General features: G+C 44.4%; 2 protein-coding genes across 4 annotated transcripts in view; both read left to right on the forward strand.

Moving 5' to 3' along the window:
* LOC117505799 (acidic leucine-rich nuclear phosphoprotein 32 family member E-like) overlaps positions 1-14,986 on the forward strand; it is a 292,488-nt gene that overhangs the window by 110,342 nt on the left and 167,160 nt on the right. The window lies entirely within an intron of this gene.
* The window catches only part of LOC117505796 (mothers against decapentaplegic homolog 4-like), a 70,948-nt gene continuing 64,032 nt past the window's right edge, over positions 8,071-14,986 (forward strand). The window contains exons 1-2 of the mRNA XM_034165333.1: positions 8,071-8,168; positions 11,284-11,532. Of these exons, the coding sequence (XP_034021224.1) occupies positions 11,290-11,532 (243 nt within the window). The 5' untranslated portion in view covers positions 8,071-8,168; positions 11,284-11,289. The remainder of the gene's footprint in view (positions 8,169-11,283; positions 11,533-14,986) is intronic.

Below are 14,986 nucleotides of genomic sequence, written 5' to 3' on the forward strand. Positions count from 1 at the left end.
ATAATATAATATTTTGGATCAAGCGGTAAGTTAAAATTTAGTATGGCTCGGATCTCTCCTTGGATCCCTCACCAGTAGGATTTCAAGGTGGGACAGTCGCAAAAAATATGCAAATGATCACCAGTTTGATTGCAATCCCTCAAGCACAGATTAGTTTTACTATTATCATTTTTAAAATTAATTAAAAAATAATAAAATTAATTAATAAAATTAATTTGCCCTCTTCAGGTTGGTGGAGTGTGTTTGCCTCAAGTGGAGGAGTTTAAGTATCTCGTGGTCTTGTTCACGAGTGAGGGATGGATGGAGCGTGAGATCGACAGACGAATCGGTGCAGCATCTGCAGTGATGCGGTCGCTGTATCGGACCGTCGTGGTGAAGAGAGAGCTGAGTAGGTGGGCAAAGCTCTCGATTTACCGATCGATCTACGTTCCGATCCTCACCTATGGTCGTGAGATTTGGCTCTTGACCGAAAGAACGAGATCGCGAGTACAAGCGGCTGAGATGAGTTTCCTCCGCAGGGTGGCTGGGCGCTCCCTTAGAGATAAGGTGAGGAGCTCGGTCACTCGGGAGGAGCTCAGAGTCGAGCCGCAGTGCCTCCACAGTGAAAGGAGCCAGCTGAGGTGGCTCAGGCATCTTTTCCGGATGCCCCCTGGACGCCTCGCTGGAGAGATGTTACGGGCACGTCCCATTGGGAGGAGGCCCCGGGGAAGACCCAGGACACGCTGGAGGGACTACGTCTCGGCTGGCTTGGGAATGCCTTGGGGTTCCCCCGGAGGAGCTGGGGGAGGTGTGTGTGGATCGGGAGGTCTGGGTGGCTTTGCTTGAGCTGCTGCCCCCGCGACCCGACTCCGGATAAAGCGGAACAAAATGGATGGATGAATGGATGATCCGACTTAATTACTCTGTTAATGCACTTTTGAATTCTTTTAGCCAAAATTGTTGCTAGAATTTTTACATCACAGCACAACAGACTGAGGGATCCTTTCCCTCTTTAGGGATTACAGATATTACTGCCTGAGACCAGGATTTTGGTGGGTCTATTTTAGCTAAGGCATAATTATATACCCTTTGTAAAAGGGGCATAACTTCGTCCAAGAAATGCTTATAGAATTCCCCTGGATAACCATCCATGCCCGGTGACTTATTATTTTTCAGATTTCTTACTGTATCCTCTATTTCCCTTTTTGTAATTGGCTCTCTCATGGCTTTGGCTTCATCATCTGTCAATTTCGCTAGCTTAATTTTTCCTAATAGATTTTCAATTTTCTCTGCTTTGTTGTCTATTTCAAGCGAATCATACAGTGCTGTTGTGTGGGCCGCTGAAGAGGAGGTACTGCTGGCCCACCACCACCAGAGGGCGCCCTGCCTGGAGTGCGGGCTCCAGGTACCAGAGGGCGCTGCCGCCTTACGAGAGCAGTCAGGGTGACAGCTGTCACCCATTACTGGACACAGCTGACTCCACTCAGCACGGAGGTATATCAACAGGACGGCGTCTCCACCTCAGTGCCGAGATATCGCCTTAAGATAGAGGTAACACTTCTCTGCTATATTATATTGCCTTTCTGAACATTGCAGGACAGCTGTCTACTCAACGATAAGTACTCACCTTCCTGCAGTATTGTGACGTGAGGTGGAGATGGCTTCTCCCCTCTCTGTGTTACTGGGTGCAGCCGCATCCACACCTGTGTGTTTGTTCTCTTGCCAGCAGTACCGGATCCGACGAGCGGAGGCAGTGGCCACCTGGGAATTCGGGACTTGGCGGTTCCAGTACTTCCAGGGTTCGGTGGCAGAGGAAATCTGGGTGGTTCCGGTTCGACTTGGACGGACGTCTCCTACCTTCGAGCCTGCCCACACGACACCAGTGGAATTCGGTTTAACCCCAAATTGTCAATTGTTGTATTGGTTGTGCACGTTCCACAACAGTAAAACCTTGTTATTTACCTTCTCCATTGTCCGTTCATTTGCGCCCCCTGTTGTGGGTCCGTGTTCCTACACTTTCACAACAAGTGCCTCATAATAAACTGAAAATGCGCCTTGCGTATCCAAAATGCCAGTAGTCTACTGGCCCTATTTCTGGATTCATAATATTTTTGACTGGTAAAATGCAAGACCCCTTCAACTTTATATGTCAATAAGTCTATAAGCGCCTGTATAATAAGCGCCTGTCTATTTAAGGTTAGAGATTTCAAAACATTTTCATTATTTGTCTTTTTATGCTCTTTCTCTGAATCAACTATACAGTCTTCTAATCTTTTTCGTTCTTTATCTCCGTCTTTCCTTATTTTAGATGAAAGTGCAATCAATTTTCCCCTTAACACCACTTTTGCAGCTTCCCATAAAGTGGAAACTGAGACTTCTCCATTATTATTATGTTCCGTATAGTCCTTCCATTCCTGTTTTATATTCTGAACTAGGATCATTTAGGAGTGATACATTCATCCTCCAGGGTTTAATTCTTTTATCATTCTCTAACCTTATCGACATCACAATTGGAGCATGGTCTGATATCGTTATGGGATCTATGTGACAATCCACAACCTTATAAGCATCCTTTTTTGAAACACAAAACAAGTCAATTCTGGAGTAACTACACTCAACAAAAATATAAATGCAACACTTTTGGTTTTGCTCCCATTTTGTATGAGATGAACTCAAAGATCTAAAACTTTTTCCACATACACAATATCACCATTTCCCTCAAATATTGTTCACAAACCAGTCTAAATCTGTGATAGTGAGCACTTCTCCTTTGCTGAGATAATCCATCCCACCTCACAGGTGTGCCATACCAAGATGCTGATTAGACACCATGATTAGTGCACAGGTGTGCCTTAGACTGCCCACAATAAAAGGCCACTCTGAAAGGTGCAGTTTTGTTTTATGGGGGGGGATACCAGTCAGTATCTGGTGTGACCACCATTTGCCTCATGCAGTGCAACACATCTCCTTCGCATAGAGTTGATCAGGTTGTCAATTGTGGCCTGTGGAATGTTGGTCCACTCCTCTTCAATGGCTGTGCAAAGTTGCTGGATATTGGCAGGAACTGGTACACGCTGTCGTATACGCCGGTCCAGAGCATCCCAAACATGCTCAATGGGTGACATGTCCGGTGAGTATGCCGGCCATGCAAGAACTGGGACATTTTCAGCTTCCAAGAATTGTGTACAGATCCTTGCAACATGGGGCCGTGCATTATCCTGCTGTTCTTGGATGTGTGGCACAACAATGGGCCTCAGGATCTCGTCACGGTATCTCTGTGCATTCAAAATGCCATCAATAAAATGCACCTGTGTTCTTCATCCATAACAGACGCCTACCCATACCATAACCCCACCGCCACCATGGGCCACTCGATCCACAACATTGACATCAGAAAACCGCTCACCCACACGACGCCACACACGCTGTCTGCCATCTGCCCTGGACAATGTGAACCGGGATTCATCCGTGACGAGAACACCTATCCAACGTGCCAAACGTCAGCGAATGTGAGCATTTGCCCACTCAAGTCGATTACGACGACAAACTGGAGTCAGGTCGAGACCCCGATGAGGACGACGAGCATGCAGAGAGCTTCTTTTCTTTGCTCTCCAGGTGGCATGAGAGCTGATTTGTCTGTGGAGAAGGTGCTGGCTGAAGAATCCCTCACCCTCATCAACATCATGTGCAGCACCTGTGACTGGTGCTCACATGCAACCTTAAAGACTTTCAGCTGAAGCAGATAATTGGATGGCGTTCTGCATTTAAGTCATGTGTGATTCAAGCAGAACTGCCGGGAACTCGACCTTGTGATGTCCGTTTGTGAGACGCTGAGGACCGCGCCTGGGTTTGACACATCGAGCCCGTGAAGCAAGGAAGGGTGAAGGACACATGCTGTCAGCACACATCAAAGGTGATTAAGTGTTTGACTAATTGTTGATAGTAACTTGGTATTTTGTTACGCAGTATACTTGAATTGTGATGAGAATTGTGCAGCTCGCTTCTCACTGCTGTGGCGTGCGGATAAGTGATCCTCCACCTGTTGTGAGAAGCTGCTCATTTGCATAAAGTTAAAAAGATACAGACCTGAATGTGTTGCTGATAGCGTGTGTCTTTTGAAAGATATTGTTGTAACTGCTGACTTACCTCACCTCTTCTTTGCTTCACAGAGAGTCAGTTTGTCGTGTCCACCTGGGGGGTGTTTGGCGGTGGTAGTGGGTCCAGGAGCGCCGGGCTTTGATCCTTACGGGCGCTGGAGAGCGTGCCAGCCTTCACTCCACCAGAAGGACGCTATTTTTGTTGTTACACTTTTTATGCACAGCGGGTGGAATAAATATATTGTTTTTGGAACCGCTTTTCTGGTTATTTTTAGCACTGGGTTCTGTCAGACGCAGGTCCGCTCCTCAACCCGCGTCGACACATAACAAGATCTTTGAGTTCATCTCATACAAAATGGGAGCAAAACCAAAAGTGTTGCGTTTATATTTTTGTTGAGTGTATTATGGACCTTTGTTTTTGCCGCCATACATCCACTAAAGCTAACTCTTCCACCATATTGCGCAACACTTTTGCTTTCCTCATTGTATGTCCCTGCTTGAATGGTTGTTTATCTAACTTCTGATTCAGTACACAGTTACCCCCCCCCCCCCCGCCCCCCACTATCAAGAATCCCTCCCCATGCTTAGTTAAAATTGTTGAAATTTCTTTAAAGAATCCTGTGTCATCCTCGTTTGGCGCGTATAAATTTAAAATTGTTATCCTGATTTCCCCAATTGTCCCCCCAACCATAATATGACGACCATTCTTGTCTTCATATGTTCTATCCACAGTAAGCCCCCGAGTCTTGTAGCACAGTATAGCCACCCGTCTTTTCACAGGCAGAACTAAATACGTGGCCGACCCAGTCCCTCTTGAGTTTCCTGTGTTCCTTGTCATTCAGGTGGGTCTTCTGGAGTAAAGCAACTGAACAATTCAACCTCTTCAACTGTGACATAATTTTTTTTCCTTTTTATAGGATGGTTGCCCCCATTTATGTTGTAACTAATACGTTTATACTGTCCATAGCTGGTATTTACACCAACAGGAGAACCATCATTATCTGTTGCTAATAGCCACTGAACCTTAATAACAAACAAGAAACCACACCATAAAAACTCTACATAGACTTCCAGAAATCCAGTAGGTATTGAAAACAGAACAAATAAACCATAACTAAAATGGCTTCCCACTCCCGGTGACTCTTGGGCAGAGAGCCGTAGCTCTCTGGGCTGGTTGCACTGAGTGCAGTAGTGATGATCATCCAGGAAATGCCCTGCTTGTAATCACGTCACCTTAAAAGCCAAGTACTTATCAAAATAAACACAATTCTTTCCCCTCGCCCCTGCAAAGACCCCATCCACAAAATATTATATAGTCATAAAATATTAGCTGAAAACAAATCTGTCCCTTTCAATAATGAGCCCAGAGCACTGTGTGCTCTTTCCAGATTGATAACCGTACCTTCTTGTAACTCCAGTGACTTGTACAAAACGTTAGTTACAAACTTCATCATGTCGTCTTTCTCAGCCCCTTCTGATATACCATAGAACCTTATGTTGTTACGACGGAGTCTGTTTTCCATGTCGTCACATTTAACAGCGAGGTTAGCTTCCTGTTTTAGCAGGTAGCTCAGTGCCTTCTCATGCAGCGTACATCTGTCCTCGACAGCACCCAGTCTTTCCTCTGTGTCACCCAGCCTCTTATCAAGCCCCTTGGTTCCTGGTTTTAAATCATCCATAGTGGATTCCAGCCTTGAAAGAGAAGTCTTTAAGTCAACAAAAGATTCCTTATTTTCCTGTTGGAGCTTATGGAGCTCCGATAGCATCTCCGGCTCAGTGTTAGTCTCCCCAGTGTTTTTCAGAGGTGTAGCCTCAGCTAGCGTTAGCTTTATGGGGCCCACTTTGCCGTCCTCAATTTTTTCCTCCTCTCGCGTCTTTTCGCATTGTTTTTTTGAGTCGAACTCATGCCAGAAGTTACCTTGTCTTGTCGTCCTGTGTTCATTTATCTCTTGTTAACTTGTAATTGGCTATTTTAATGGGTCAATCTGAGCTGAGAAATTAGCTGTCCGTCTCGGCCATGACGTAGGTGGAAGTGCTTCTACATTTGTAATCATGTAGGCTGCATCACATACGATCTTCAGTGCAGAGAATGACATGAGTTCATTGTATTGCAATGTATACATATTCATGTACATATTTTTTTAAGATGGTAGATCGTATACCTGGACACTGATGCTGTGAAAGGATTTTCTATTCACATCGTCCCCTTCGTGTTCTGAAGGTGCAGTAATAGGATTTTGTGTCCCATCTATGCATCCTCTCACATTTAGAAGCCCTGCAAAATGACAACTGAGCTACTGACTCCACTCTGAGATCACAGCACAATGTTTATCATAATGTCACACTCGTAGAATATCTGATTTCTACATCACTCTTTGATGTTTCTCACGGGTTTGTGTCCTGGGAACACCACCATCATGGGCAACAGGTGTGACTTTCCTTACAGCTCTACACACTGTGGACTTTCCAAAATGCTCTGCATCCCCAATGTTGTATAGAAAACTGCCATTTTCAAAAAAACATAGCGCTATGCAGACAATATTCTGTGATGTGAGTGCACGTCCGCGCTGTGTGAGGTTGGTGATGTATGGCCAGAGAATGTTATCACGATAAATTATGCTGTTTGATGAAAAACGGTAGCGTTCGAACAGATATTCCTCTGGAAATGACAGGACATCTAACCCGGGGTCGGAAGAGTCTCTCGCGGTGTAAAGCATTTTGAATAAGTTGCGTCTCGATATCAGCTGGATTTCAAATGATTGGGGAATCCATATCTACCAGCTTTCTTCATGTGGCAGGAGACAAGTAGAAACTCAGGGTTTCTTATAGTAAACCTGCCAGAGAGCAGGTTATGTTCAGAGTCTGTTACCATGGTGACTGACCCAGAGTTTCAGTTACCTCTCTTTCTGGAACAGATAACTCAGTTTCTCTCATCTCAGGGTTAACTTACTCTGAGTTTTCACATAACCCACTTTCTGGAATACACATCAGTAAATATGTACACACTTACTGGGAGCAGTGGGAAGGACGGACCGCGAGGCCAAGGTGTGCCTCCACACACTCAGCGTCGCCCCCTAGTGGCTGTCATGGAGCTCAGTGGTGCGTCAGTAACTCGCCTGGGGGGCGGAGTCAACGGCTCTGTGGACAGAGAGCCGCACCTGTCCCGCTGCTCTCCGAGGACAGACTCTGTCTCATTTTCAGGAAAATATCAAGAGTATGTGACTGTAAAGCAAATCATGAATGTTTTTCATTCATGCAGTGAAAAGCGCATTTTCCTTTGTTGAAACAAGGTTTTATTTTATGACTTTCAGATCATCCACAAACGGGAAACATTCATCATCTTTTTTACTATTTTACAGATTGTGAGGATGAACAAATTGCTGTGTTTGTCCAGTGTAAGAGTTTCTGAGGTTTTAAGTGTCACTCGGTGTCGCACAAGCAGCCGACGCATACACGCACACGCACACGTACGTTACGTTACAAAATCCAGGTTCATTCACTGCACAGCTGCTCAGGGAGGGAGTGGCAACATGGCGACTGGCGGGTGAAGTCGTGCTTGGAACGTTTCTGCGCGTGTTTACAAACACACGCAACACCAGAGCAGAACTGTGATTGGCTCTCAGAGTCACGCACGCAAACAAACTTTCTGCTGTTAAGTTACCGGTTACACTGCAGGATGCCCACGCCATAATCTTCAAAATAAAGTCTCAGTCCTGGGACGAGGACGGATGAGGAAGATTCTGAGGGATATTCGCTGCTGAATCAGTGCCACAATTATCGGCAGATTTAATCTGAGCTTTCAGGCGATAACAACTTTCTTTTTTTTTAGAAAGGAAACAAGATATTTGAGCAGCCATCAAACTGAAACCTGAAGTAAAACTTGTTCATAAATAATGTCGCTCCTCAAACATTTAAATGTGTTGAAACGCTTGTGACTGGGCTTTTACTTTGGTAAGCGCAGAGATCGGTCCACTTCCTGTATGTATCTGGTGGTGAGACAGCTCCTGGGTGCGGGTCAGTGAGCGCGCAGGCAGACAGACGCACAGACACGCACACACACGGACCGTCAGCACCGGATCACACTGACAGCCGGTGAGTCAAACCGACACAACGGTCGTTTTTAACGGACAACTGTTGATTCTTCCACCCGGGCTCTACCTTTAAGGTGCTACTGTACCTGTAGAGGGCGGTGCTGAGTCGCGTTCAGCCTTTTTTTTTTCCTGGAATTTGTGTAAATTGAGAATAATTTTTGTCTCCTGGGTGGAGGTGATGACGGTGAAAGACGCTGGTTTTCCTGAGTGTCATTTTATTTGCACGTTTCTCCTCTTCTGATCCTTTGTGATGTGTTCTGTGACGTCAGTCATAAAGGCGTTCAGTGCTCATTAAAACATTTTTAGAAACTGTGATCAAACAGCATGAAAAAATCCAGGAGATTTTATTTATATTTAGTTTGATGTTAATATTGTGTAGAAATGTCAACAAGGGGATGTTGGGAGACACCAAAGGTCCCGTCTCTGTGGTGGGCAGCATGTGGGTCCGAGCCTGAGGCGCCGAATGTGGGACGTCCAGGTTGGAAAGGTTGGCAAGGCTGGAAGCAGCTTTGGGTCTGGTCTTTGAACTGCTTCCCTCTCACGACCTCTGTCAAGGAGTGTCTTCTGAGGTTCAGACTTTCTGCATCCTGCCTGTTGTCCAAGCAGGTTGAGTCAGTCAGCTGGACCTGTTTAGCTTCGTTGCTCTTCATCAAGATCATCCCAGTGAGACTGCAAATGTGGTGACAGACCTGACCCCGGGTCGAGTCGCTGTGGTACTCTGTGAGCCTCAGATGACGAGTCTCGCTTGAATCATGAAGGAATGTCAGCTTCGACATTTTGGACATAATCCAGCATGCAGGTGTCTTTGTGTTGCGGACCTAAGCAGATGGAGAAGGTCAAAGACACGCCCACATTTCACCTGGCTGCATCAGATACAGTAGATAGTTTCAGAGGTTGGTGATGTCTGCTTGGGTGGTTGCTGTCCAGGACCTGAGGTGCAACCATATGCATACTGAGTCCAATCGCAATGACTGATGGCTCAGAAGACCTCCAAACGGTGAAGAGCAATGACGCTGTCCCAGAAGAAACGTTCTCCAGAATTTGCCATAAGAAGTCCTCAGCCTGCTCTGGAATTCCAGAGTTCCCAGTGGATCCGACATGCCCTGGAAGCATCTCAGTCGACCGGGTGGACTGATGTATCTGTGAAGCTCCAAACTGCAGCAACTTTACACAGGAAGTCCCAGGTCCCTCTTCTTGATGATCCATATCATCATCATCGGCATCTTGATCTCGAATAGAGACCAGAGCAGGAATCGATCAGTCAGAATGAAAGAATCATGAAGATTCCCAGGATTTGGATGTGATGAGTCTTTCTCTATCAGTAAGGACAATAAGCTTGAGGGGAACAATGACTGACAACAGCTAAGAGTCTTTATTACTTATAAGATGGAGAGAACAGAAGAGTCTTTAATCTGGAATTTAAAACAGTTTTATTTCAGCAGGCAGATTGTTCCACAGACGAGAAAGACCTCTGAGACCTCCTGACGTCTAGGAGCACACAGTAAACCTGCATCCCAAGAACACAGAGTGCAGGCCGGCACGTAATGTTTAATTAGAACCACCAGACTGGATTTTGTATGTTAATATCAAAACCTTAAAATCTGACCTGAAGAGTAGAGGGTTTCATTCGGAACCCTGCAGTAACCCGTATCTTACCTTAGACACATTCAAAGTAATGTTGTTCTACAAGACACATTCCTGAGCAGGAATGAAACATTCAAGCATGTCCAACAGAATATGATGATCCAGCGTTTGGAACTCTGTGCTGAGATCCAGCTGCAGCAGCGTGGTGGTGCTGCTGGTGGAATCTGAGTCCATCACCAGCAGAAGATCACTCAGCACTTCACCCCGTGATATGATCAATTTCAATTTCTTACCAGCAGGACAAGACACACACTGCTGAAAAAGTTTTAAGCAGTTTTTGAGCTGAGTGGTGGATTAAGTCCTGGTCTGTAATTAGTCGGAGCACCAGCGTCTGAGGCCGGGTTCATAATTTACATCACAGCGTGTCCAAGTGAAGACCACAGGTCCTTAGACAGTTTAGGAGAGACAAGTCATATTTTGAACATTATCCACAATTTCAAATCAAATCAGTTTTATTTATATAGCACCAAATCACAACAAACAGTTGCCCCAAGGTGCTTTATATTGTAAGACAAAAGCCATACAATAATTACAGAAAAACCCCAACGGTCAAAACGACCCCCTGTGAGCAAGCACTTGGCGACAGTGGGAAGGAAAAACTCCCTTTTAACAGGAAGAAACCTCCAGCAGAACCAGGCTCAGGGAGGGGCAGTCTTCTGCTGGGACTGGTTGGGGCTGAGGGAGAGAACCAGGAAAAAGACATGCTGTGGAGGGGAGCAGAGATCGATCACTAATGATTAAATGCAGAGTGGTGCATACAGAGCAAAAAGAGAAAGAAACACTCAATGCATCATGGGAACCCCCCAGCAGTCTAAATTTCTGATGACAAGTAAGTTTGAGTCTGAACCTGAGTCTCACTCAGTCATAAAGTTAGTCCAGCAGGACCCAAAGACCCTCCACAGAGACCTGGAACCAAAGACATCCACTCCTCACCTTAGGACACCGGTTAGAGTCAAAGCACCAGGACCCTAAAGACTTGAAGCGTCGTTCACCTGCAGATACATCTGCATCACCAAACACCTCTGACCTTCGACCTCATGACTCCATAAAGTCTTCCCAGGCGTCTCTGAATCTCAAAGGCCAAGGACCCAGAGACATGAAGTCACTAAAGAGATCAGTGAACATCTCTATGAGTCCAACACTTTGACCACATACAGAGACACTTCTGAGGGACGGGTCCAGGATGTCACTGGAAGCCTGGATCTTAGCTTGGATCTTAATCTGGAACTTAGTCTGGATGCAGGGCTATCAAACATCATCAGTCAAAATCAAAGGAAACTTATTCAGACACTGAGATCTTCCTCGGGAGTCCACAGTGTCTCAGACAGTTGTCTCCGCCATTGTTGTGGAGTCGGTTGTCCCCCGTGCAGAGGTCTTCACTGGACCAGCTGGTTTTGATGAACCCAGAGGCTTGGGTTTGCTTTGTTGGGCTTGTAACTCTGTCACCTCCTGGTCTTTGTTTTCCTTCCCAGGCTGTCATGTCAGTGCTAGGCCCCGCTCCCAGCAGCGCCGACGCCTGCCTCAGCATTGTCCACAGCCTGATGTGTCACCGGCAGGACGGTGAGAACGAGGGCTTCGCCAAGCGGGCCATCGAGAGCCTGGTGAAGAAGCTGAAGGAGAAGAAGGATGAGCTGGATTCTCTCATCACTGCTGTCACCTCCAATGGTGTCCATCCCAGCAAGTGTGTCACCATCCAGAGGACGCTGGACGGACGGCTGCAGGTAAGACGGCCAGGCCGGACGCAGAGGGGTTTGGAAAAGTCTGATGTGTGAAATTAAAGCTGGTCGGTGAAAAAATAAACACACCATCAGTTAGACTTGTGATGTTGGCGGCGCAGCGTGGCGCTGCATATGGAGGGAGACGGCACCCCAAAAGTAACACTGTTTATTAATAAATTTTCACCTGTTTAAAAGCAGATGGTTTTAGAAGATAAACCTGAACTCTTTAGTCTTCTCCCTGTGCCAGGTTAACCATGACATGTGCCTGTAGCCCTGGCACGCTTGCGTAGGTAACCCCGTAGGTAACCCGTACGTAGCCCGTAGGTAACCCCGTAGGTAACTCCGTAGGTAACCCCGTAGGTAACCCTGTAGGTAACCCCGTAGGTAACCCTGTAGGTAACCTCGTAGGTAACCCTGTAGGTAACCCCGTAGGTAACCCTGTAGGTAACCCGTAGGTAACCTCGTAGGTAACTCCGTAGGTAACCTCGTAGGTAACCCTGTAGGTAACCCCTAGATAACCCTGTAGGTAACCCCGTACATAACCTCGTAGGTAACCCTGTAGGTAATTGTACATAGGTTTCTTTGATGCATGGAAATAATTTCTGGGGGATCTTCTGTGGTGTTATTTTCAGTGATCCACAGTGAACAACTGACATGTAGCAGGATTATTGTGGCTGTGCAGTGATGTCATAAAGTGTTTCATCATAAACGCTTAGAGACTAATCCAATGTGATTGTGGGCAGTGAGGTTATTGAAGCTTGGACAGAATGTCCCACAAAGACGTCCAGAGTCAGTCCATTACGTTTGGGGCCGATCAGGATCCCAATGAAGATTCTGATGACATTTAAACAAAAAACAAAAACAGTCAAACAGATCACATGGCAGAATCTTTGAGCAGATCTGGATTAGGCTCTGGACCCGTTCCAGTCTGAGCTGGTGAAATGAACGTTCAGTGAATGAGTGAATGTTACATTCCGTCAAAGATGGCGGGGAGTGTTTCTGATTTGGGGAAAGCTGGACAAGTACCGGAACATAAATCACTGCATATTATCGACTGATCGTGTACTTTACTGTATGTGACTAGCGCCCATGTGGAGGTCAGTGGTAATAAAGAGCGATTAGGACCAAACCTAATGTGGTCTACAGCGAGCACCTACACACTGTTTATAAAGACGTGCACTGAAATTTGGGGATCTGATTAAATTTAAAACGGCACAGATTACGTATAAAAAATGAACTTCTGGCCAATATTTGGGGGGTTATAATTTAATTTGATAGTATGTATGTTTGAGTTTGTGGACGAGGTCGGGTTGCACTGAGAGACAGGTTTATAATTTTTGATTGTATATTTATTGATTTATTTTATTTATTGGATTGTAAAAAATGTGGATTTATACGTTGACATTATTGACTTGTCCTTTAATTTAACAGATAGTGAGAAGGAATGTAGAAGTGTTTTGTTCCTCCTTCTCCTCGGCCACAAGGTGCAGTGTAAAGAGAGCAGAGGGCCTAATACGGAACCCTGTGGTACTCCATATTTTACAGATTGGCGTGATAAATATCATGTCGACCATGAGAGAAACCGTTTCTTTGTCAACATCTTTTTTCTTTGTTTGAAAGAAGCTCATTCATTCATTAATTCATTCAACATTAATCCAAACCTGTCGTCGGTGGAGATTCACTCTTAACTTCACTAATGATGAACTTTGAAGATGGAATTAGAGATTTTTACACTCAGGATGATGTTGGTTTGAGTCCTGTGGTGGTCTGACCTGAACCCTGAAATAGGCACTGTCATGATTCAAAAGAACAGTCATGTGTTCATGGTGTCATTTCTGTGTCTGAGCTCAGATTGTAGACAACTAAAGTTTAGACTTTGACTTTTTGTTGTTTGTGGTCAAAGTAAAAGCTTTCAGACAAACTGAGTTTTCTTCCACTTCAGCGTCTGAAGGAGGAGGAAGGGCAGGCGGCGGTGTTTTGTCTGGAACACAGGAAGGGGGCGGGGCTAAATTAAGCCAGACTGTCTGTGTGTCACAGACGGGGGAATGTGATCACGTCTGCACTGTTTTTCTTTTTGGATCTGCCCGTGCAGTGTTTCCACACTGTAATAAAAAAAAAAAAAACAACAACAATGTACCTACTCTGAAAGTGCAGTATTTCTACACTGTAAAAAATAATAATAAAAAACAACAACAATGTACCTACTCTGAAAGTGCAGTGTTTCTACACTGTAAAAAATAATAAAAAAAAACAACAGCAATGTACCTACTCTGAAAGTGCAGTGTTTTCACACTGCAAAAACTAATTAAAAAAACAACAATGTACCTACTCTGAACGTGCAGTTTCCACACTGTAAAAAATAATTACAAAAAACAATGTACCTACTCTGAAAGTGCAGTGTTTCTACACTGTAATAAAAACAACAATGTACCTACTCTGAACGTGCAGTGTTTTCACACTGCAAAAAATAATTAAAAAACAACAGTGTACCTACTCTGAACGTGCAGTGTTTCTACACTGTAATAAAAACAACAATGTACCTACTCTGAACGTGCAGTGTTTTCACACTGCAAAAAATAATTAAAAAACAACAGTGTACCTACTCTGAACGTGCAGTTTCCACACTGTAAAAAATAATTAAACAACAATGTACCTACTCTGAAAGTGCAGTGTTTCTACACTGTAATAAAAACAACAATGTACCTACTCTGAACGTGCAGTGTTTTCACACTGCAAAAAATAATTAAAAAACAACAGTGTACCTACTCTGAACGTGCAGTTTCCACACTGTAAAAATAATTAAACAACAATGTACCTACTCTGAAAGTGCAGTGTTTCTACACTGTAATAAAAAACAACAATGTACCTACTCTGAACGTGCAGTGTTTTCACACTGCAAAAATAATTAAAAAACAACAATGTACCTACTCTGAACATGCAGTGTTTTCACACTGCAAAAAATAATTAAAAAAAACAACAGTGTACCTACTCTGAAAGTGCAGTGTTTTCACACTGCAAAAAATAATTAAAAAAAACAACAGTGTACCTACTCTGAAAGTGCAGTGTTTTCACACTGCAAAAAATAATTAAAAAAACAACAATGTACCTACGCTGAATGTGCAGTTTCCACACTGTAAAAAATAATAATAAAAAAAACAATGTACCTACGCTGAACGTGCAGTTTCCACACTGTAAAAAATAATTAAAAAAACAACAATGTACCTACTCTGAAAGTGCAGTGTTTTCACACTGTAAAAAATAATTTAAAAAACAACAATGTACCTACTCTGAAAGTACTGTGTTTCTACACTGTAATAAAAACAACAACAATGTACCTACTCTGAAAGTGCAGTGTTTTCACACTGCAAAAAATAATTAAAAAAACAACAATGTACCTACTCTGAAAGTGCAGTGTTTTCACACTGCAAAAAATAATAAAAAAAACAACAATGTACCT

This window comes from Thalassophryne amazonica, unplaced genomic scaffold (genome assembly GCF_902500255.1).
Source record: "Thalassophryne amazonica unplaced genomic scaffold, fThaAma1.1, whole genome shotgun sequence".
NCBI classification, from domain to species: Eukaryota; Metazoa; Chordata; class Actinopteri; order Batrachoidiformes; family Batrachoididae; genus Thalassophryne; species Thalassophryne amazonica.